The sequence below is a fragment of the Vombatus ursinus genome, unplaced genomic scaffold (genome assembly GCF_900497805.2).
Source record: "Vombatus ursinus unplaced genomic scaffold, bare-nosed wombat genome assembly UNPS02014168.1, whole genome shotgun sequence".
NCBI classification, from domain to species: domain Eukaryota; kingdom Metazoa; phylum Chordata; class Mammalia; order Diprotodontia; family Vombatidae; genus Vombatus; species Vombatus ursinus.
The window spans coordinates 369,270-391,503 of NW_020953946.1; the positions used below are offsets into that span (position 1 = coordinate 369,270).

The window sequence follows — 22,234 nt, forward strand, 5'->3', positions numbered from 1 at the left end:
TTTACACATAGTAATTTCAGCACAATATACTTGGAGGACCAAACAACTTCTGTAGTCCCTGGAATCTGACATGACTAGCTAGAACATTATAGCAGCCAAATGTTAGTGGTCTCTAATTCTGGAAGATTAATAGAGGTCTTTTTCTAACCATAGCCCATTTCAAGAGTTTATCCTCATCTTATGGGATAAAAAGGTTCAGAGGTATCTTTCTAGATTATTTAGATTTTCTTGCTAACAAATCATTTATCATCTCTGAACTAATATAGCCAAATTAGTATTATAATTTCAGAATGGCACAATGGTAGATTTAGAGTCAGAGGACATGGGTTCAGATATTGCCTCTGTCTGTGTCTTACTACATGATTGACTGTAAGCAAGTCAATTCAACTTTCTGGACCTCATACATAATATGAGAACGTTAAATTTCATGACTGCTGAGGTTCTATTCAGCTTTAAATCTTTAAAATTTTTTTAAATGTTTAATTATTTAAATTAACTAATTTAAAAAATTTTAAGTGTTTAATGAATTAAAATTTAAAAAAATACATATTAAAAATTGATCACACATAATTTTAAATGACAAAGTGAGTTCAACATACCTTTTGTATTTATAATTAAAAATTAACTTGTTTTATTTATAATATGAATACAAGCATATTCACTTTTATAGCTATATTTCACATTCTCATTTTTTTAATTCACCTTTATGGGCATATTCATTTTTTCCTCTTATATATTTGAAGTTAATATATATTCTATCCTAGTTCTACTTTCTTCACTTTAAAGTACTTTATTAGGCTTTACAAATTTCTTTGTTTCCCATATTTATGATTTGAATAGCATTACATTCTTTTATTACATTAATTGTACCACAGCTTACTTAGTTCTTAACCAACTGTTGGGCATTTAGGTTGTTCGTAGTTCTTATATAAGCACAAAACTATAGGGGAACTGTACGTGGGATCCTGTGTGCATTTCCTACTCTCACTGACAGTGTGGTTAGAAAACTTGACTTCTTATATAATGAAGTGAAAAACCTTATCAGGATAGATGAAAATCTTTCTCTCCACTCCCAAGCACCTAATACTTTATAAATAAAACTAAATAGCTTTTTAATTTCCTGTAGTCATTTCCCTTGTATCTCTTTAGTCTCTTTAAAAGGTGGTGAACTCTTGATGTAAGCATTAGTAATAAGCCAGTTGCTACTTGGGTTGTCTTTGACACTATTGCTCATACACTTCTCTGTGTCTCTGAGGATGGGGAGAGTCCTTTGGGTTTGTGTGACAGTCATTCTACTGGGAAACCTGATGACTTCTAGAGAACCTGAGACAAGTAAGTCAAACCTTTTGGATATAAGTGTTCATGGGATGTGATTTCCAATTGTTTTTTTCTATGTGTAACACTCCCTTATCTATTTTATGCTTGAAATTTATGACAGACTTGTCTGGAGCTGTATGTCCTTGCAAATTTATTTCAGTAATGTGGAAATTATACTAAATGGTTGCTTCTTGTTTGAAGTCAGGGGTAGAGTTTAATGAAGTTTGTTTGTTCATTCGTTTGTTTTGTTTTGTTTTGTTTTGACAGCAGAGAAGAAGCCAAGTTGAGAATCTTGAGAGATTTAATTGAGGAACCCATAGGCTCTTTTTCCCTTTTTACCCTCAAAGATATTCAGTTGGTTTTGAAAATTAGTATTTATTTTTCTGTAGTAAGGTTGCTTCACAATGGAATAAAAAAAGAGAAGAGAATAGTAAAGAGACACAATGATGTAAATAAAAAGATGACCACTGAGGAATGAAGACAAAACTTAGTTCTAAGACCCACTGAATGTAGGAGGGAGGGGCTGTGCACACAGGAACACCTTCTGGGAATGATTAGAATCCTTATCTTGCTGTCCTCCCAACCTGGTTTCTGTGGAGACTCCAGAAAATTGTTGCCAGGCTATATCATATTATGAACTCTGTTCAAAGGACAAATAGGAGACGCCAGATGGGAAAAGTTCCAGCATAAGTGAAAAACATATAACAGATTTCAAGTCAGACAGCTAATATTTTATACTCCAGTTCAAAATGCTGGCAGTGGATTGCGACGCCATGCAGATGAAAGCAGGTATCATTCTTTATGGTTCCTTAACACTCTGAATTCTCCCAATGCTTCAATTATGATCCAGCTCCTTACTTTCTAATTCTGTGCCAACCTTCTATCCACATGAATTTGTAAAGGGCTTTAAAGACATCACTTTACTCATGGTTTGGTGGTTGCAAATTGGATTGCTATGTAGAGTGTTTTGGAACACTAATAAGATATTGTATTGGGCTTCTACATGGGGAATTGAAGGAATGCAACTTTGTAATTGAGTTCCAGCCTACATCCCCATGATTTACAGCTCCACCTGTAATCTGAGCTAATCTGTCTACACATGCTCCAATTAATTCAATTCTCTACCAACATCAGAAGGCAGGGGAATGATGAATTAAGTTGTAACTCGAATTGCTGGTATACATGGAGGTAGATTCATGTCTCTTCTTTGAAAATCTAGACTTTCCTCTCCAACACCAACCAACTTGAGATCTGATTAGAAAAACGACATAAAAGCAGATGCCTAGCCCAGTTAAGTACATTTGTATGAAGGAGGGAAATTTATGAAATAATTACACATTTTCCAGTTTCTTGATATCATGTAGAATGTATTCTTTTCTGTTGTTGTTGTTTGGTCCTTTTAGTCATGCCTGATTCTGTGTGACCCCATTTGAAGTTTTCTCAGCAAAGATACTGTATTGGTTTGCCATTTCCTTCTCCAGCTCATTTTACTGAGAAAACTGAGGCAAATAGGGTTAAGTGACTTGCGTAGGGTCATACAGCTATGTGTCTGAGGCTAGATTTGAGCCCAGGTCTTCTTGACTCCAGGCTTGGCGCTCTATCAACTGTGCCAGCTAGCTGCCCCACTCCTCTCTTATACCTCTTTAGAAAATACCTTGGGATATTTTCCTTTCAGAGTGTGGAGTTTGCTTTCTGCTAACTACAGCATGGTGCAGAAGAAAAGTCATTGGCTCTGGAGTCTTAGAAGACTTGAGTTCAAATCCTATCTTTGATGTTTGCCACCTGAGTGAGTGAGCAAGTCATTTAACCTCCATTGACTTCAGTTTCCTCACTTTTACAATGAGGAGGTTGGATAAATGTTCCCTACAATCCCTTCTAGCTCCATATCTTTCTCATCCAAGAGTTCTCTGTAACAAAGAATTAACAGTCCCTATCTACTTTCCTAGTACTTAATTCATTTTATTAGCAGTTCATCTTTAATGTGGGGCAGAGTATTTATTACTATTATTTACTTTATCTGATCATCCCCATTTTGGAAATGGGAAAACTGAGATCTAGAGCAAAGGAAGGATATGTCCAAGGTCATGTAATAGATCAGTGGTGGAGCCAGAACTTCTGCTAACTTTTAGTCCATTGCCTTCCCACAAAAGATAGTAATGCTCTTAGTTTATGATGCTGCCTGCTTGTGGGGGAGATAGATGGTTCCAGGAATGAAGTCATTGATGTTTCAGAGTCTGAATGGAGCCTTGTGTTCAAAACATCCTATTCCCACTGATTCAGGGTATAGCAGCAGAGTCCAAAAGGAAAAAAAAGAAAGTTGGATCTGGACTTAGAAGACCTAGTTTCAAATCCCAGTTTTGCCATTTGCCACCTCGTGACTAGAGGAAACATATCCAACTGCTCTGGGAAGGACAAATGACAACAACAACAACGGTCTCTGTTTCCTCATCTGTAAAATGGAGAGATTGGGCTAGATGGTTTCTAAGATCTCTTTTTGTTTTCAATCTATGAAACTATGGTTCAAAGAGAGAACTTGATATTCCACCCTTTAAACTCCTCCAACCTGTTTGATTATTTCTTCTGGACCTCCTTAGAGTTCAGGATAGAACAGCTGACTTTTGTAATGTGACATCAGACTTCTCAGCTTTAGTTATGAAAAATAAACCACTATAATGATCACATATGAAAATGTATGGACCATTCTGACCCTGTAGCTCCCCTCCCCTCAAAAGAGTTATGTTGTATAATTTGTTCTCTTGTAACAACATAGGGTTTTTTGTTTTTGTTTGTTTTGTTTCTAGCAATTACTCAAAGTTTGCTTTCTTTGGGGGTTTATTTCACTTACATTATTATATTCATTCATAATTAGTTTTGAAACTCCTGCTTTAACTTGAGAAATCCAAATTTTATTTTACTTCATTTCATTTTGACACAAAACTTGTGTATAAGATGTCTGGGCTGATAGCAACATTTGTGGTTGCTTATGAATTTTCATCATAACTAGGGAACTGAAATATTAAGTAAGTGGGTTATTTTTTTCTGACTGACAAAAACTATTCCAGAGAATTTTGCTTAATTGCACCACCATTTGAGATCAAGATAATGTTCCATTATATAATATCTTCCAAAGTTCCATCCTCGAGGAAAATTCACTTAGAGGTTTTTTTTTAATGCTAGTTTTCTCTTCCTGCCTTAAGAAAACATTAACCTCAAATGGTATGTTTTTAGTTTTTTTACTTATCACAGTCAGATGGAGACAAGGCTTGATACATCTTGTTCTGTCACTGATACACTGATGTCTTACTGTGAGAGATATGGAGTAGACCTGTGATGTCTCTGGCACAGGGGACCCTTTTGATGGAGGAAATTGCCTGAACCCATTTCGCAACTTAAGATCTTAGCGAGTCGCTAAAGTACTGAGAGATTAAGTGACTTGCCCAGTGTCATACAGCCAGTATATGACAGAGGCAGACCAGGTTAACTTATCTCCAAGGCTGCCTCCTTATCTAATATATCAAGCTGTCTTTCTATTCTTTGCACATTCAAATTCAAATCCAGAGGACTTATCTTTTCTGTTGGAGGTTACAGAAGGATTAAGATCTAGGGCCAGCTTTACACCAGAAGACATGATTTTTTTTTTGTTAAAAAATTAATCATTTAGTTTCCTGTCTCAGGGAAGGAGAAGTGATAAAATTTAGAACTCAAAATAAAAAAAAAGTTAATTATTTTAACATGTAACTGGGGAAAAATAAAATATTATATATTAAATATTCATTGTTATAAGCATTTATTATTCCCCCCCATCAAGGAATTAAGAAAGCAAGAAAGAAAACCTTCATAACAAATGGATGTAGTCCAACAAAACAAATGTCCACATTGGCCGTGTCTCAAAATACATCTCATTCTGTATTTTGAGTACATCATCTTGCTGATAGGAGATGGGTGGAATGTTTCATCTCCAGTCTTCTGGACTTACATTTTATCATTGCATTGGTTCAAGGTTGTTTTTCTCACAATGTTGTCCCTATGTAAGTTGTTCTATTGGTTCTATTCAATATACTATTGTTCAGTCGTTTTAGTCGTGTCTGACTCTTCATGACCCCATTTAATATTTTTTTGTCAAAGATACTCGAGTAGTTTGTCATTTCTTTCTCCAGCTCGTTTTACAGATGAGGAAACTGAGGCAAACAAGATTAAGTGACTTGCTTAGGGTCACAAAGCCGGTGTCTTGAGGCCAGAGTTGAGTTCAGGGAGATGAGTCTTTCTGATGCCAGGCCTGACACTCTATCCACTGTACCTCCTTAAATTTATTATGCATCAGTTCAAACAAATCTTCCCAGTTTCCTCTGAAATTGTCCATTTCATCATTTCTTGTGGTATTAAATAATATTACACTACATTAATATACCGTAATTTGTTTATCCAATTCCCAATAGGGAGATAATCTCTTAGTTTCCATTTCATTTACTTATTTATTTTTTGCTATGAAATGAGCTGCTCTGAATACATTTTTGTACATACCAGATCTTTTCCCTCCTTCTTTGATCTCTTTGGGGCATAAACCTAGCAGGGTACAGTTGGGCCAAAGACTATGTATGATTTAGTAATTGTTTTCCAGAATGGCTAGACCCATTCACAGCTCCACTAGCTGTGTCCCTAGTGTGCTGGTTTTCCCATAACCTCTTCAACATCTGTCATTTTCCGAAGGATTGGACTCTTCAAACAAGAACATAATGAGAAAAAGGAATTCAACATGCTACGCTAGTGAAAACTAGAGTAATTAGGATTACATAGTCAAAACCAAATGTTGTTGTTGTTTGTCAGTTGTTTCAGTCATGTCTGACTCTTTGTGACCCCCTTTAGGGTTTTCTTGATAGAGGTACTGGAGTGGTTTACCATTTCCTTCTCCAGCTCATCTTGCAGATGAGGAAAGTGAGGCAAATAGGGTTAAGTGACTTGCTCAGGGTCACATAGCTAGTAAGTGTCTGAGGCTAGCATTGAACTCATGAAGACAAGTCTTGCTGACTTCAGGCCTGGTATTCTATCTAGTGCATCGCCTACCTCCTGGGAAAAAAATGTTGTTCAACATCTAAAATAGAGGGTTAAATTTGTTTCATTAAATAGAAAAATGGCTGTCAATATAATTTTCACACATATGACACTTCATATATGTGTATATGTATATATGTGTGTGTGTGTGTGTGTATTCCCTTTGCTTTATAGGGCTTATAGGCTTTGGAGTGGTAGTGGGCCTTAGAGACCAACTATTCCACTCTTCCCACACACAACCACCCCCTCAACTTATTTTATAGATGGTGAAACTGAATCTAGGAAACAGAAGGGACTCCCCCAAGGTCATATAGGCAGTAAATAGCAGAGTCAGAATGCAAGCCTAGGCCTTCTGAATGTCACTTATAGATCTTTTTCAATTGCTTCCTGCTTCCTTAAACACACACACACACACATTCACACACACACACATGTTATATTCCACATGATTAAATTTTGCAGACAGAAAAACAGAGAAAAAGAAATAAAGTCTGGGTCTTCATAATCAGGTTCAGGAATGACCTTTGATTTTTGCTGTTATTATCTCACACAATTTTTAAAATGCGCTAGCTAAGAAGGAAGCTCTGCAATATCAGTGGTGTCTGAGAGTGAACATATTGATGTCTCTGACACCACTGTGTCTCAGTAGGAGGCATAGATGGATAGACTGCTGCACCTGGAGTCAGGAAAACCTGGATTCAAATCCAGCCTCAGAATTTACTAACTGGGTGATGCTGGGCAAGCCATTTAACCTCTGTCTGCCTCAGTTTCCTCATCTATAAAATAGGGATAATAACCTCCAGTGGTTATTGTGAAAATAAAATGAGATGATATTTGTAAAGTGCTTTGCCAACCTTAATGCAATATACGAACACTAGCTACTCACACTTGGACCAGACTAGCTCAAAGGATGTTTATTCTCATGTGGTCTGTTGGATTCCTCATACTTCTGTGAACTAGCAAAGGAGTAGTCCATAAATGCTTTGCTCCTATGTCTGTCACTAGTGATATAACAGAGGATCCTACCTCTCTGCAGTAATGCAATCCTACAGGAATCCCAAACTATCTTTCAAGTAGGCAAGATGGCATTGTTGAATTGTTTGCTGAATTAGGCATCCTACTCTATTGATGCAAGAAATGCATGGCATAGTGGGAAGAGTGCTCACTCTATATCAAGAGGCCCTGGGTTCAAAACCTGCCTCTGATGTATACTAACTAAGTGGCCTTGGACAAGCCATTTAATCATCCTAAGCTTCAGTTTCTTGATCTGTAAAATGGGTGTTGGAGTGGAGGAGTAGATATCCTTTGAAATTTGTCCTAGCTCCAGAGCTAGTATTCTATGACTTCTGTGTCCTATTTAACAGAGTATACATTTATTAAGAATTAGTAGGTTCAGGAGCAACTAGGTGGCGCAGCGGATAGAGCTTCAACCTTGGAGTCAGGAGGACCTGAGTTCAAATCTGACCTCAAACACTTGACACTACCTGGGTGACCCTGGGCAACCCTGATTGCCTCATCAAAAAGCAAGAAAAAAAAAAGAATTAGTAGGTTCTCTGAGAGAGAATAAATTTAAAGTGCTTCCTTAACAGCTATCTATGAAGAGCTTCTTGTCTAGCACATTATTGCTAAATGTCTTTCTTATGTATCTGAAAGATGCTGCTCCTTCTCTAAACTCATCATCCTTTCCAGAAACATAAATCTGTTCATTCTCCCCCAAACATTCAATGGACATTCTTTCCTTAACCTCTGGACTGATTCCCCTAGCTTTCCACATAAATAAGAAGGAGTATGCCTGTGAGACTTCCACAAAAGCTAAATGTCTGGAGGAGTAGAAATAATCTCTTACTTATTGGAATTTTACAATGTGTCCCTGTTCAGCATCACTGGTTCTAGGCCACAGCCTGCTTGTCTTTCTGTATGCAAGCAAGAGATCCCCATCTCTTTCCCCTTCCCCTGTGCCTACGTCACTTTTTTCTTCATGCATTTTCTTAAAAAATAAAGTTTTATTGATACCTTTTGGTTTACGTTCATTTTGGACTGTGTCCCTCTCCCTTCGCTACCAAGTGAATCTTCCCTTGTCAAAAAAAAAGACATTAAAAAAAAGCAGTTCAGGAGCACCAATTTATACAACACCTCTTTCTGACAGAGCATCCAACATTCCACATCTGTAGTTCCCCTCCTCTCCAATGAAAAGAGGGAATCGTATTTTTCATCTCTTCTCCAGGAGCAGGCTTGACTATTATCACTGTAACACATTCAGTTTAAATTTATTCAGACATAAGAAATTTTCATGATTTGGATGCGATTTTTGGTGATTATAGCAGTCCCTAGTTGGGAATTGTCAGTAACTGCTGAAAATTTTCAAACGATGCCAAATAGTTGTAAATGTGACATAAGGATTTTTTTTCGATAACCATTTTTTTTGCTAGAGAAATATGTCATATGTAGCTGTGTGGTTTGGCATATGGCCCACAAAGTTTCTGAGGTAATGTTATGACTTTGATTTAAAACAACCTATATTGTTTGGCTATTGATTTCCATAGTGATCACAAGTTTATTGGAGTGTCTAATAGATGTTTCTACCAGTCAATACTTAAGGGAACCTTCCCAATTTTGAAGGAAATTTTTAGTATTCAAATGATGCCTGTCACATGTCCTGGTTCTACAGTGTACAAATTTATACATCTCCAAAATGCTACAGGGACCATTTTTTTTTTATCATTTCCTGCAATGTTTATGTTCTGAGAAAAAGATGTTTAGAGAGTAGTATCAAACAATTAAAAAATACCCAGAATTTTACATTTCACAGAATTAACCAGAATCAGAGATGCTATAGATATTAATGTCCTATCCTGCAATCATACCCTTTTAGAGTCTCTGATTGTCATGGAGTCTGGAAAGAGAAGCCTTTTACCAGAGACTGAGAATCGAATGGAGGCAAATGGGACCTGGAATGCCTTAGACAGTGACTAATATTTTAAGCTCTTGCCAAGGTTCATAAGCTGCTAATTTTCTTAACTTAGAAGACTCCTGGTTTGTTTTTTTTTTTTGGTTGTTATTTATTTGGTCACAAAGCAGAAGAAAAACCCCCAAATCCATACTAATGTATCCCTAATGTATCTCTAGTGTGGCTGCAATTATTTCATGGTATATCATAGAAACAGACTTGTCATGGGATTCTCTAAGCCTTTTCAGGCCAAAATTAAATTTTACCTACTTTAATTTTTTACCTTAAAAATGTGCCATATAGCGTTCTTCGTATTTGTGGTTGTCATTTTTCGGTTGTGTCTGACTTTCCAGGACCCCATTTGGAGTTTTCTTGGCAGAGATACTAGAGTGGTTTACCATTTCTTTCTTCAGCTCATTTTATAGATGAAGAACTGAGGCAAAGTTAAGTGACTTGCCCAGGATCACATAGCTAAGACGTGTTTGAGGCCAGATTTGAACTCAGGGAGATTAACCTTCTTGATTCCAGGTCTAACACTCTATCAGCTGTGACACCTAGCTGCCCATTCTTTGTATATGGTATCAATATACATATGTTTTTTGAAGAGTAAAAGTATGGGTATTACAAAATTTCACAAATGAGTGAATATTGCAAACTCTCCAAACTTCAAAATTTGTGCCCTAAGGAACTCTCCAAATCAACAGCCCTAGGGGTCTGTATCTAAATGTTGGCACTGAAACTACTGATTTCAGAAAGGATCCTCCCTGTCTCTCTCCTTACCAACTTCGTTAATTCCAAAATTAATAGTTTCCCTCAAATCAAATCAGCAACTACTACTTACTTACTGAGAATCTGCTTACTGAGAATCTTACTTGAGAATCTGTAGAGCACTGTGCTATCTTTTGGGGGAAATATCAAATCTAAGACAGAGTCTCTACCCTAAATCTAGACAACTACAAAGCAAAATATGATTAATGTCCAAAAGAGTGCTACATATATTACGCACTCTATGTATTCAGAAGAGAGGGAATGATATTTTAAATATAGTTACTAGAGGTTTCATGAAGAGGTATGTAGTCATAGAAAATAGGCTGGATTTGGAATCATAGGCTTGTACTCATAGGCATATAGATTTACAGCTTGAAGAGAACTTACAGGACATCTACCTACAGATATGGAAACTGAGGCCCATAGTCAGTGGTCAAGTGACTTGCCAGTGTTCATAAAGGTAAGCATCAAATGGCAGAGCTCAGATTCAAACCCAAGTCTTCCCACTCTAAATCCCATATCCATTCCCCCATACCATGCATCCTTTCAGTCAAGAGAAGGAAGATAGGGTAATGGTATGAGCAAAAATTCTTTTTTTTAACTAAACTACCTTTTGTGCCCTTCAACAGGTTTTAAAAAGTTCCCATGGTGTAAAGGCAAGGCATGTAACCTCTAGTTCGCATTTCTTTAAGAAAATGAGGAAATGAAAACTGTTTTATGCAATGTATGAGAGCTCTTTCCCACCCCATCTCACACTGCCAAATTAGTTGAATACATTCTAAATCATATTTCATCTTACCAAGCCTAAGTCATTCTTGCCAGTATCATCTAATGGCAAGAACTTAGTATGTACATAATGCAGAAAAGCAAACCAATACAGTCCCAAGTTACTCAGTTCCTTTTAAAGAAAGGAAACAGAATAATAAAGAGAAGTCAGACAGATTTATATTTCTGGCTTTGCCACTGACTCTTTCTTTATGGGTATGAGTACATCAACTACACAATTTTTTAACACTTTGGTCAGAAAATGAGGATGTCAGTTCTTATCACAAAGCTTTTTTTATAGGCAGATACAAAGAAGGTTGATGACAACATTCACCAAGAACAAAGTTGTGATCTTCACATGACATGACAGTCAATAGAGGGTGCTAATGCTAAGTGAGAGATTGAGTCCATTCCTGGCAGATAGGAACTCTTTATTCGGTCAGACATTACCTATCTTACATTTGTAACTGAAAAAAAAGATGTGGTTCAGGCAAATGGTGGTAGTCATATGTAAGAGGCATCTGATGATTGATGTCACTGAATGAGAGGATCGTCGGATTTATGAGGTGGAAGGGATTGTGAGGGAGTCTTAGACTAAGAAAGGTGAAGATTGACTCTAAGTCCAGTGTTCCTTCTAGTGTACATGTTGTCCTTTCAGTACATATAAAATATGACCCTCAAATTCAAGGAAAGAATTATTTAGTTAAGGAAACAAGATATAACCAAGCTTCCTGAAAAACTACTCGAGGTCAAAGCATATTTTGGGTCAATATCCACTCAAAAGTATAACTTCTTTAGCATTTCTTTTGATAGACCAACCATAGAACACACTAGTTTTTTTTTTTTTAAGACACTTCATTGAGTAACACAACAAAATAAACGGCAAGGAACTTTCCTCCTATGCAGACAAGAGTATAATTTCTCATATATTTCTAGTATATTTCTGGGAACACATGTGGGGAATAACCATGGGACAAAGCAAATAGGTCAGAAACATGTCTGTCCTGGGCCCTTTATTCTTGCAGGGCCACATCCCAACTGGAAGGTGCTTCTGCTCCAAATATAACCATTTTCTCTTGGGAGCCACTGAGGATTATCTGCTTGTCTGGTGAAAGCTATCAAGCCACAATGTACTTCCTCCACTGTTACACTCTCCTGTCAGGGTCCTCTGCTGCTACTTGATGGTCTTCTGCTGAGTTTCAGCAGCTTTACGTCCTTTTCCCCACAAGTCAGTGTCTTTGCTTTTTTTTTTTCCCTCTTGAGACTACAGGACCAGGCAAGCTCTTTCTTAGACTCACCCTCATTGCCATATGTGGCCCTGACAGCAAAAACCAGCTGAAGCCCAGAGGTTTAGAGTAAGTCTATCATTTACACTGGATCTGCCTCAGGTTTCTATTGCTTAAATCAGACAACTATTTGAATTAAGTGAGTGAGTGTAGTTTCTTTCAACTTCTATCATGTCAATTATGGACCATGTGACTCTTATTGGGACCTTTAGTGTGGTGGCAACTTTTGTCAGACTTTTCTGCCAGCAATGAAGTCACTGACTTTCTTACAAAGATATGGAATGATTTCTGAGCAATGCCAAAGGGGTATGAAATAAAGCTCTAATCTGAACATAATAAAGTTCTAATAGCTACATGACGAGTAACTTATCACTTTGGCAACTAATATTTATTGTTCAGAATAGAGTGGCCCCCAATGTTGCTATGCCAGAGTTAAATGGCATATGGACATTGTGATTATTGGGTAGAGATAGAAAAGGATGGAGCCCTTCAACATAAACAGGAGACCAAGGAAACTTATGGGAACCTAGAAGAGCTCTACTTAGCTGCTAACAATACTCAACATTTCTCACATCTGTCCTCTTCTCTACATTTATACTGCTAATTTCTTAATTCGGTCCCCCTGTTTCAAGTTTTGCTCTTCTCTAATCCATTGATCAAGCAAGCAAGGAAACCAATGAGAAAACATTTATTAAGGATCTAGTACTTGCTAGGTACTGTGGAATACAAAGAGCAAAACTAGACAGCCATCACCTCAAGAAATAGATTCAAATGGAGGGAAAATGGAAAACATTCACAGATCTGGGCATATGGAAAATACGTACAAAAGAGATATAAGGGAACCTTGGGGTTAAGGTAGTAGCAGCAGATAGGGAGTCCTGGAAAGGCCTCATGAAAAAGGGAGCAGTTGAGCTGAGTTGGAAAGCAAGTCAGGAATTCCAAGAATCAGGGGTGAGAAGGGAAAGAGTGAATTTATAGAATCACAGGATCATAATTTGTAACTGGAAAGGACTTCAGAAAGATCATCTAATCCAGGGGTGGAGAACAATTCATTCTGTGAAGTCTGGTTTCAGTTAAAGGGCTACACTTGAGGACCTAGAGGGTCACATGCGGCCTTGAGGCTGCAGGTTCCCCATCCCTGAATCCAACCCCCTTATTTTATGGTTATAATTGTTGTTTAGTCAGGTCAGTTGTGTCTGACTCTTTGTGACCCCATTTAGGGTTCTCCTAGCAAAGATACTGGAGTGGTTTATCATTTCTTTCTCCAGCTCATTTTACAGATGAAGAAACTGAGGCAAACAGGGTTAAGTGACTTGCCCAGGGTCACACAGCTAGTGAGTATCTGAGGTCAGATTTGAACTGAAGAAGATGAGTCTTCCTGACTTCAGGCCTGGCACTCTATGCACTATGGCACCACCTAGCTGCCCCATCTCCCCTCATTTTACACATAAGAGCTCCATAAAGGAGCCCTCCCAGAAGTAATAAATGACTTCCCCAAGATCACATAGGTAGTGACAGTCAGGTTTTGAAATCAGGACCTCTGATGCCAGAATCAGCCTGCTTTCCACTACTCTACCCAACATGGAGGACTGCCAACACACAGGGGAAAAATTGAATCTACATGCTGGCCAAAATTTCTGGGTTCTCCAAATGCCCATAACAGATCTTATAAGGGAGAGCTGAGTGACTCATTCATTTGCAAATGAGGAAACTGAGGTCTGCATAAGTGAAGTGACTTGTTCAAAATCACACAGAGAGTAAGTAGTACAATGGGGTCTCAAACCCAGGTTGATTCTAAATCCAGTGCTGTTTTCACTATATCACGGAACCATTTAAGGGACCACTTTTTTGTTTTGTTTTTTTTGTTTTTTGTTTTTGGTTAGGCAATGGGGTTAAGTGACTTGTCCAAGGTCACACAGCTAGTAAGTGTCATGTGTCTGAGGCCGGATTTGAACTCAGGTCCTCCTGAGTCCAGGGCTGGTGCTTTATCCACTGCACCACCTAACTGCCCCGAAGGTGCCATTTTTAAAAGCCACAGCAACTAATGTTAGGGATCCATGTGAACAGAGCAGGGGTAGAAGTGTAGAAAAGGGAAGATAAAAGAACGGGACCATAAGGAGATGTTGATAAAAAAAAAGAGAGATCAACTTCATGAAAGTGAGAGCATGAGAAAAGAATGAAGAAGGATAATTCAGGGGTGAGGAATGAGAAGATTAGTGTTAGCAAAGGCAAGTCTTTACTTATATCAGAGATGGGCTACCACTGCTCATTGAGGAATGATATGACGAGCGAGAGGAGGGGCAATTCTGATTAAAAGACAAGAATGCTGCCTCCCGTTTGGTTCTCAACCATTTTTCTTTCCTAATCCTCTTCGTTCTACTCTCACTTGTACCAGTTGAATGCATAGGGTGTTCAGGGAGGACTGACACCTCTGGTGTGAGGGCTTGCTGGGCCCTTTCCAGGGCTTCTCATCCACCTTTGGTGTCCATCTTCACCTAACTCTCACAAGTGGCTCCAAGAAGCTGTAGCACGTGTAATGGCCACATCTTGGTAAATCATTTTAGCAGATGGCTAAACCAGGTTAAGGGTAACCGAGAGGCCTGAAACCTGTCAGTGAGTTGGGACTTACCCCAACATATGAAGATGTCCCCCAGCAGAACGAGTGGACGAGAACAATTAGTTCCAACAGCCAGGAAGGCAGCTGAAGCAGGTGCTGTGGAGCGCTCAGAGTTTGGTCAGACGTTGAAGACGCCAAGGTCATCCAATGCATCCCAGGCCATCACCAGTCATCTTGATTTGCATCTTGCTTCTGAACTCCAGTGACTCTGAAAGAGTAAGGCTGATCACTTTGTGCAACTCTGCCTCACTTAAATTCAATACCTGTGTATGTCATTACCTATGATGTCATTGGTCCTCTTTGAAAACGAAGGATGAACAATAACCAGTTGAAAACATTCCTAGGAAATATTCTTCAAACTGATTGAGAAAGCTGAACTCTATGATTAGAGGCCAATGCAATATGCACAAAACAAAAATTATAGCGAGATTCGATTTTTCCCTCTTTTTGCTTCTTTGCTAAAATCTAAAGTCTTTTCTTGCTTTAGAAAAGTAAAAATCAGTTTGGATATATTAGTTTGACATTAATCAGCATTCTTCTCTGTAGTCTGGTTCTATACTATCAGGGAAGCTAGATGGTGCAATGGATAGAGTACTGGACTTGGAGTCAAAACACTTGAATTCAAATCCTACCTCAGATACTTACCCCCTGTGTAACCCTAGGCAGGTTGCAACCTTCCTCAGCCTCAGTTTCTTCATCTCTAAAATGGGAGAATAATAGCACCTACTGTAGAGGCTTATTGCAAGAATCATGTTATTATTATTAGTCTTACTTAATCCCCACTACTTGCCAACCCAAACTCTACACATCAGTAAGGCTCATTTTTGTACCGTTTGCTGAAACAAAGCTTGTTCATTTATATTTCCTTATCTTCATGTAATTTTGTACCAAGAATTCTCTCTCCATGCCCTCTTGACAACAATGTTTCCTGTCTTTCAAGATCCAGCTTAATAAAGGAGTTGAAGAAGGTACATTGTTCAGATCCTAAAAGCTCTGACCCATATAGATCTCTTATCTCCTCTGAAGCCCTATTGCCATTATTGTTTGCCCAAGGATGCGCTGGTAAATATTTAATAACCAGCTATCTAGAAAAAACTATGCATGACATAATTTAAGTTTAATCTGCATTATTAACACTTTATCCATTACTTTCTAAAGTTTAGATAATCAATAAAAGAATAATTCAGCCCTTGATTTGTAGCATTTACCTATTTACAAAATACAAAGGTTAACTCTGAAAATTTGATGGCTCTTGAGAACTAAGAGCTGGCAGCAGCATACTTCTGCACATGTCACTCTTTTGACACTTAATCCTATCCTATCATGTACTCTTTCACTTTTTGCAATGCTACCTCAATGAGATTATAAATCCTTTGTGGGCAGGGGCCATATCCTATACTTCTAGCCCTCTGCAGGGCACATGGTAAACAGTGAATAAGTATTTGTTTGTCTGATTGATCACTGTTGCCTGCTACAAACTTGTGAGGAAAGCAGCCACAACTACGAACATATTCTTTAGAATAGTTTGTCTTTTTCTTCTGCCCAATATATTCTCATTTCATGAATGTTTGTTTGCACTGGCAGTTCCTCATGCTTGTTATGCACTCCCTCATCATTTCTGTTTCTTGGAATCTCTGGTTTCCTTTAAGACTCTACTCCATGCTACCTTCTAAAAGGGTACTTTCCCGACTCTCCACCACCACCCCATCCCATTCCCAGCTTCTAGTGCTCTACCTCCCCAAAACCTTGTAATTATTTAGCATGTTCTCTCTCTCTTTCTTTCTCTCTCTCTCCCTCCTTTTTGTCTCCTCTCTTTGTATATATGTATACATGTATGTGTATGTATGTGTGTGTATATACACACACACATATAGATAGATAGATAGAAGGCTGTTTAACTTTCATCCTTAGATCCAGCACTGAACACAGTGACTAGAATATAGCAGGCATTTAATAAATAATTATTGATTGATATGGTCAAGGATTAAAAAATATGCAGCCATGACTCTCTTGTATTTACTAGCTTATTTCTTTCCTTAGGAGACAATGTGAGTATACAGATCATCAACTTCAACTTTGAAAGGACACATGTTAAGTGGAATGTCAGTGAATATCTGGCTGAGAAGAATTTAACTTTCTTTTATGGGTAAGTATTTATGAAGAAAATCCTTAATACAATGGAAAATCCTTAATACAATGGAAAATACAGTGGAAAATCACATATGCTTTTCTGAAATATCTTCCTCATGTGGGCAATAAGGAGAATGCCAGAGGAATATACTATTCTATTTAAGTCTCTATCTTTCAGAGCTCAGTTTATCCTTAGTTCATACTACAACCACATTTCTCTAAGCCTTCTCATGAGTCAGAAGCTTAACCACTCAGACTCTTATACTAGTTATTCACGAACATGCTTATTTACACCATGGAGAGTGGTGGGTTTAGAGGTTAGAAGAGCTGATCTTATGGCAACCTTTCAGGGCATTTCTGACATTTTTTTCTGCTGTTTGATATGGTCAAGGATAGGGGTGATATCTGTGATTCCATTAGTATAGGCATTTTCCTGGTATAATGACAGCTAGATAGATGGTTCAGTGGATAGAGTACTGGGCCTGGAGTGAGGAAGACCTGAGTTCAAATCAGGTCTCAGATATTCACTAGTTGTGTGACCCTGGGCAAATCCCTTAACCCCTGTTTAACTTAATCCACTGGAGAGGGTAGTAGTTGAGTCCCCTGATAATTCCCAGTCTAGCACTCTTTCCACTATTGTGCCTAGTAGACATATTTTTTTTAATTTGAATTCAACATTATCTAAGAATTGGAAATCAAAAAGATACCCATCAATTGGGGAATGGCTAAATGATTGTAATAGAATATTATTGTGCTATAAGAAATGATAAGTCAGATGATTTAAAAAAAACCTGGAAAGACTTACATGAACTGATGCATAGTGAAGTGAACAAAACCAGGAGAACACTGTGCGCTGTAACTTAACTATTCTCAGCAATACAATGATACAAGACTATCCCAAAGGACTCATGATGAAGCATAATAGCTGCCTCCAGAGGAAGAACTGATATTTGAATACAGACTAAAGCATGGTATTTTCATTATCTTTCATTATTTTCTCTTATTCAAGTCTTCTTGTACAAAATGATGAATATGGAAATGTTTTACATAATTGCATGTGTATAATCTGTATTTGATTGCTTGCTTTCTGGGCAGGAGGAGGAAGAAGGGAGGGAAAGATAGAATTTGGAACTCAAAACTTTAAATAAAAATGTTTAAAAAAATTGAAAAAATGAATTCATCATTATCTCGTGTTTTATGAGATGTATTCTAATACATTTTGGGCCTCATTCTAAAAAATACAAATACTGAAAAAGAATAATAGGGAGGAAGACAAAAAATAAACTGAGTTGGGAAATAAGACCTATGAAGATAATAGTTTTAATTTTATTTTTTCAATGAACAAGAGTCTATTTTCCCTTTCCTCTTTCCTCCCTTGCCTAGTGGGAGTGAGAAAAGAAGAAAAATAAAACTCTTGTAACAAATATGCACAGTCAAGCAAAACTAATTGTTGCATTGGCTGTGTTGAGTAAATATGTCTCATTCTATGTATTGAGTCCATTGCTTTCCTGTTAGGAGATAGGTAGAATGTTTCATCATCAATCCTTTGGAATTCTGGCTGGTCATTACTTTGACCAGAGTTCTTAAGTTCATATCACAGGTTAAGAGGTAGAAGGGATCTTACAAGTCCCCTTGTCTGACTCAAGGTCACAGAGGCAAAAAGCGGCAGAGCCTGAATTTGAACTAATGCTTTTACAAATAAATCACACTGTAGAGATGAAGTTTTTTATCCTACGGATAAATGAAGCCCATTGTAACATGACTCTTTATAGTGGTGGTTAGGTTATGCCAAATCAGTCCAAATATATTCTGCATTTACAAAATTAAGTTATCTCTTGCTATAAAATAATATACGTCTTTTCAAAATGAATGTGGGTCTTCTTCACGTAGTGTTTTCCTGGTCTGCCAATAATACTGTAATACTGAAGATTCTATTATATTTGAAAGGCTGTCATGGTGAAAGCACAAACCAACCTTTTCATCTCCCAATTGCAGTAGGAGAGATTTAGAAAAAAAGGGCTTCCAAACATTGATTAAACCACGAGTTCCTTTATCTGAGACAAGTGCTCTGTCTATTATGCCAAAGCAACCTTTCTATGTTTATGTGTATGCATGTATATTTACATTTATAAATATATATAATATAAATATTCAAATGCATATATCTACATTTGCACATATATTTATATATTTATAAATATTTATTCATGTATTTATAAATATAAATGTATAAATTTAATATATGACAAATTTATAAATATACGTTTAAATATGTGTGTATATATGTGTATGTGTGTGTGTGTATACATATATATTAACATCACACACACTCAAATTTGTGTACAAAGAAATCCTTTGGCCTTTACAGAAAATTGCTTCTAGAGGTCTTTATAGAATCATCAATACACACCTGTAAAGGATGTCAGAAGTCATCTAACCTACTTTCTCATTTAAAAAATGAGGAAACTGAGGTTCAGGGTGATCAAGTGACTTGCCCAAAGTCATACTGAATGCCAGAGTTGGGATTTGAACCCATGCCCTGACTCCAATTCCTATGCTTTTTTCACTATATGCTGCTATCTCTCACAACTTCCTCATAAGTATGAGGCTCTAAGTCATAAGTCATAAGACTCTATCAGTATTAATATTAGAGTTCTAAAAACTCTAATATTAATTAGAGATTAATGGGATTAAGGGGAAGCCAGGGCTAGATAGTCTGACTATTATATAGCTCAGGTGACCATTTTTCCTACATTTTTGACACATTCTGTAATTAAAAAATATATATAAATGGATATTATATTTTAGAAAAGTTTTTTCTAAATTTATTACTATCATGATTTATGTTTTTTCTTATTGATATGATTTACTATTACCTTGTTGTACTCCCCCAAACCCTTGTGAGAAGGTATTGTACATATTATTATTTTCATTTTACTGATGAGAAAACTGAGTTTTAGAGAAGTTAGGTGATTTGCTTATGGTTACATAAATTACTAAGTACCAGCTTATTATATAGATAATTTCAAAAAGAAATGGAAAGACTTACATGACCTGATGTAAAGTTAGCAACACCAAAAGAACAATTTATACTATCATATTAATATTATAAAAATGAAATTTTAAAAATATTTTTATGAACTGATGAAGAATGAAATAGCAGAACTAAGAGAATTTACACGATAACAACAATGGAAAAACAAACTTTGAAAGCTGTAAGAATGATGATTTAAGCCAAGTTTCTCCTGCAATCTTGCCTTCTAAGTAGCTGATGATACCTCCACAAAGTCCCACACTTGATACCTCACTGTAGTATGGAGGTGATCCTGAATTCTTAAAGGTTATGCCAATAAAGCGGGAGTCCCAGCATGTGCTGCCATTTTGGAAAGCTTTAGGCATGGTTCTTAGGGCCTCTTTAGCTAAGATCTGGAATAGCTCAGCACTGAATAGCTGCACACTTGGCAATGAAAGCTTTGGTCATGACTACTGATAAAACAAGGGAAAATCCAAAAATGGCTCTCAATCTTAGGTAATCTTTTTTTATTTTTATAGTGGTAGCAGAGTGGTAGAAAAGGTGATAGGCTACCTTACTAAGAATGGTATAGGTTTTAGATGGTCTATGAACATTAATTTGCATTGAAAATTTCAAGGCAGAAATGAGCATATAAAGTGATAGTAGCACTAACTTTTTTCTTTGACTGTAGATTGGACAAAGCTTCACCTTCACAACAATGTTCTCATTACACTTTTGATCATGGTTATACTGCTGGATGTCTTTTTAAGGCTGGAGACAACAGACTGACTTTTTTACTCAAGAGAGAAGAAGATGAAGTATTTGAACGAAGGAATGTAAGGCTTAGCCGTTACTGTAAGTACCAAGCCCAGTCTACATTTTTGCTTTCTCAGCTGCTGAAATACAGTAGAATCCATTTTATAGACAAGTCCAAAGTAGTAAATGAGTCCCTCACTAACATGGTGAACATGGATTTGCAGTGGTGGATGTCAGTGCATTTGCTAGTTATCGTGACCTTTTTTCGTTGTTGTTGGTTTGAATACAAATGAGTAGAGAGAAGTTAAGGGGATGAGAGAGAGAGTGAGTGAGAGAGAGAAAGAGAGAAAGAGAAAGAGAGAGAGACTGAGCACTAAGGCCTGACCTCCACCCAATGATTGCAGGGAAAGGGAGCAAATCTTATTTAAGTGTCTTAAAATTTAACTAGACATTTATGATAATTTAAAAAACCTCAGTTAAGCGCATCTTCCTGATCTGTCTATTGTCTTTAGGGAAAGGTACTGGACATCTCATTTACTTGGTATAGAGAACTTCCAGATGAGGAAATTCCCTTTCCCATTGGCATGTCCTCAACAACTTAACTCCTTATTTTAGAGATGCCACTTTGGAGTTCTGAGAGTTTAAGTGCTTAAGAATTTAAGCCATGATGTGTCAGAGGCATATTTGAATTTGGGTCTTCCTGGCTCCAAGGCTAGTTCTTTCTTTACCATACCATTCTGCCTCTCTGTAATCTTTATTATATAAAATACTGTATTATGGACCAGCAGAGCTTAAAAGAAAAATTTTAAATAAATCCTAAAAGACTGAGGGAGTCAAGAAAACCCCAGGTATTTAATAGAGTTGAAATATTTTTTTTCTATGAATAACTTAGTTTTTGGTAAAATAAGTTTTCTCTTTCAGTAAAACCCAGTTCTCCAACCAATGTGAGCTTCACATGGAGAGAAGACTCAGTTACAGTAACATGTTCTGATTTGCCTATTTCTGGTCTCACCTATGAAATTCAGCACAAAAGCATCTTTGATCAAAAATGGCTGGTAAGTCTATCAAGCATGTTTTAGCTTCATCTGATTATCTAATCTTAGAAGGAGAGACATCTTAGGTCCAGGAGAAGACTATCTAGTTAGAGAAGTAGAAAGTGACATAGTCTTCCTAAATATGTGTCCTTTTGTTTTACCTAGTTCTTACTAAATTTTTTCACTCTAGGTGATCCTTATTAACAATTGAATGTTAATCAACTGTTAATATGTAATTGTTGAACACATGCTATATAGTTGGGGTAGTTGATAGATTGCTGAACCTGTAGTCAATAAGACTCAAGCATAAATCTCACCACAGGCACTACCTACCTTTGTGACTGCAGGCAAGTCACAGGACCTTTCTCAGACTCAGTTTTATCATCTTATGAGGATAAGACATGATAATGGGATAACAATGGCACCAACTTATCAGAGTTGCTGTGAGAATCAAATGAGTTAATGAAAGTAAAGCTCTTTGCAAACCTTATAACACTACATAAACACCAGCTATTATTATTATTGTTGTTGTTGTTAATAACAATAATTGAC

The 22,234-nt window shown here is 37.1% G+C and overlaps 1 protein-coding gene across 1 annotated transcript in view; it reads left to right on the top strand.

Moving 5' to 3' along the window:
- Window positions 1–1,221: 1,221 nt before the first annotated feature.
- CRLF2 (cytokine receptor like factor 2) overlaps window positions 1,222–22,234 on the top strand; it is a 35,083-nt gene continuing 14,070 nt past the window's right edge. The window contains exons 1-4 of the mRNA XM_027859499.1: window positions 1,222–1,332; window positions 16,790–16,895; window positions 20,584–20,747; window positions 21,570–21,703. Of these exons, the coding sequence (XP_027715300.1) occupies window positions 1,257–1,332; window positions 16,790–16,895; window positions 20,584–20,747; window positions 21,570–21,703 (480 nt within the window). The 5' untranslated portion in view covers window positions 1,222–1,256. The remainder of the gene's footprint in view (window positions 1,333–16,789; window positions 16,896–20,583; window positions 20,748–21,569; window positions 21,704–22,234) is intronic.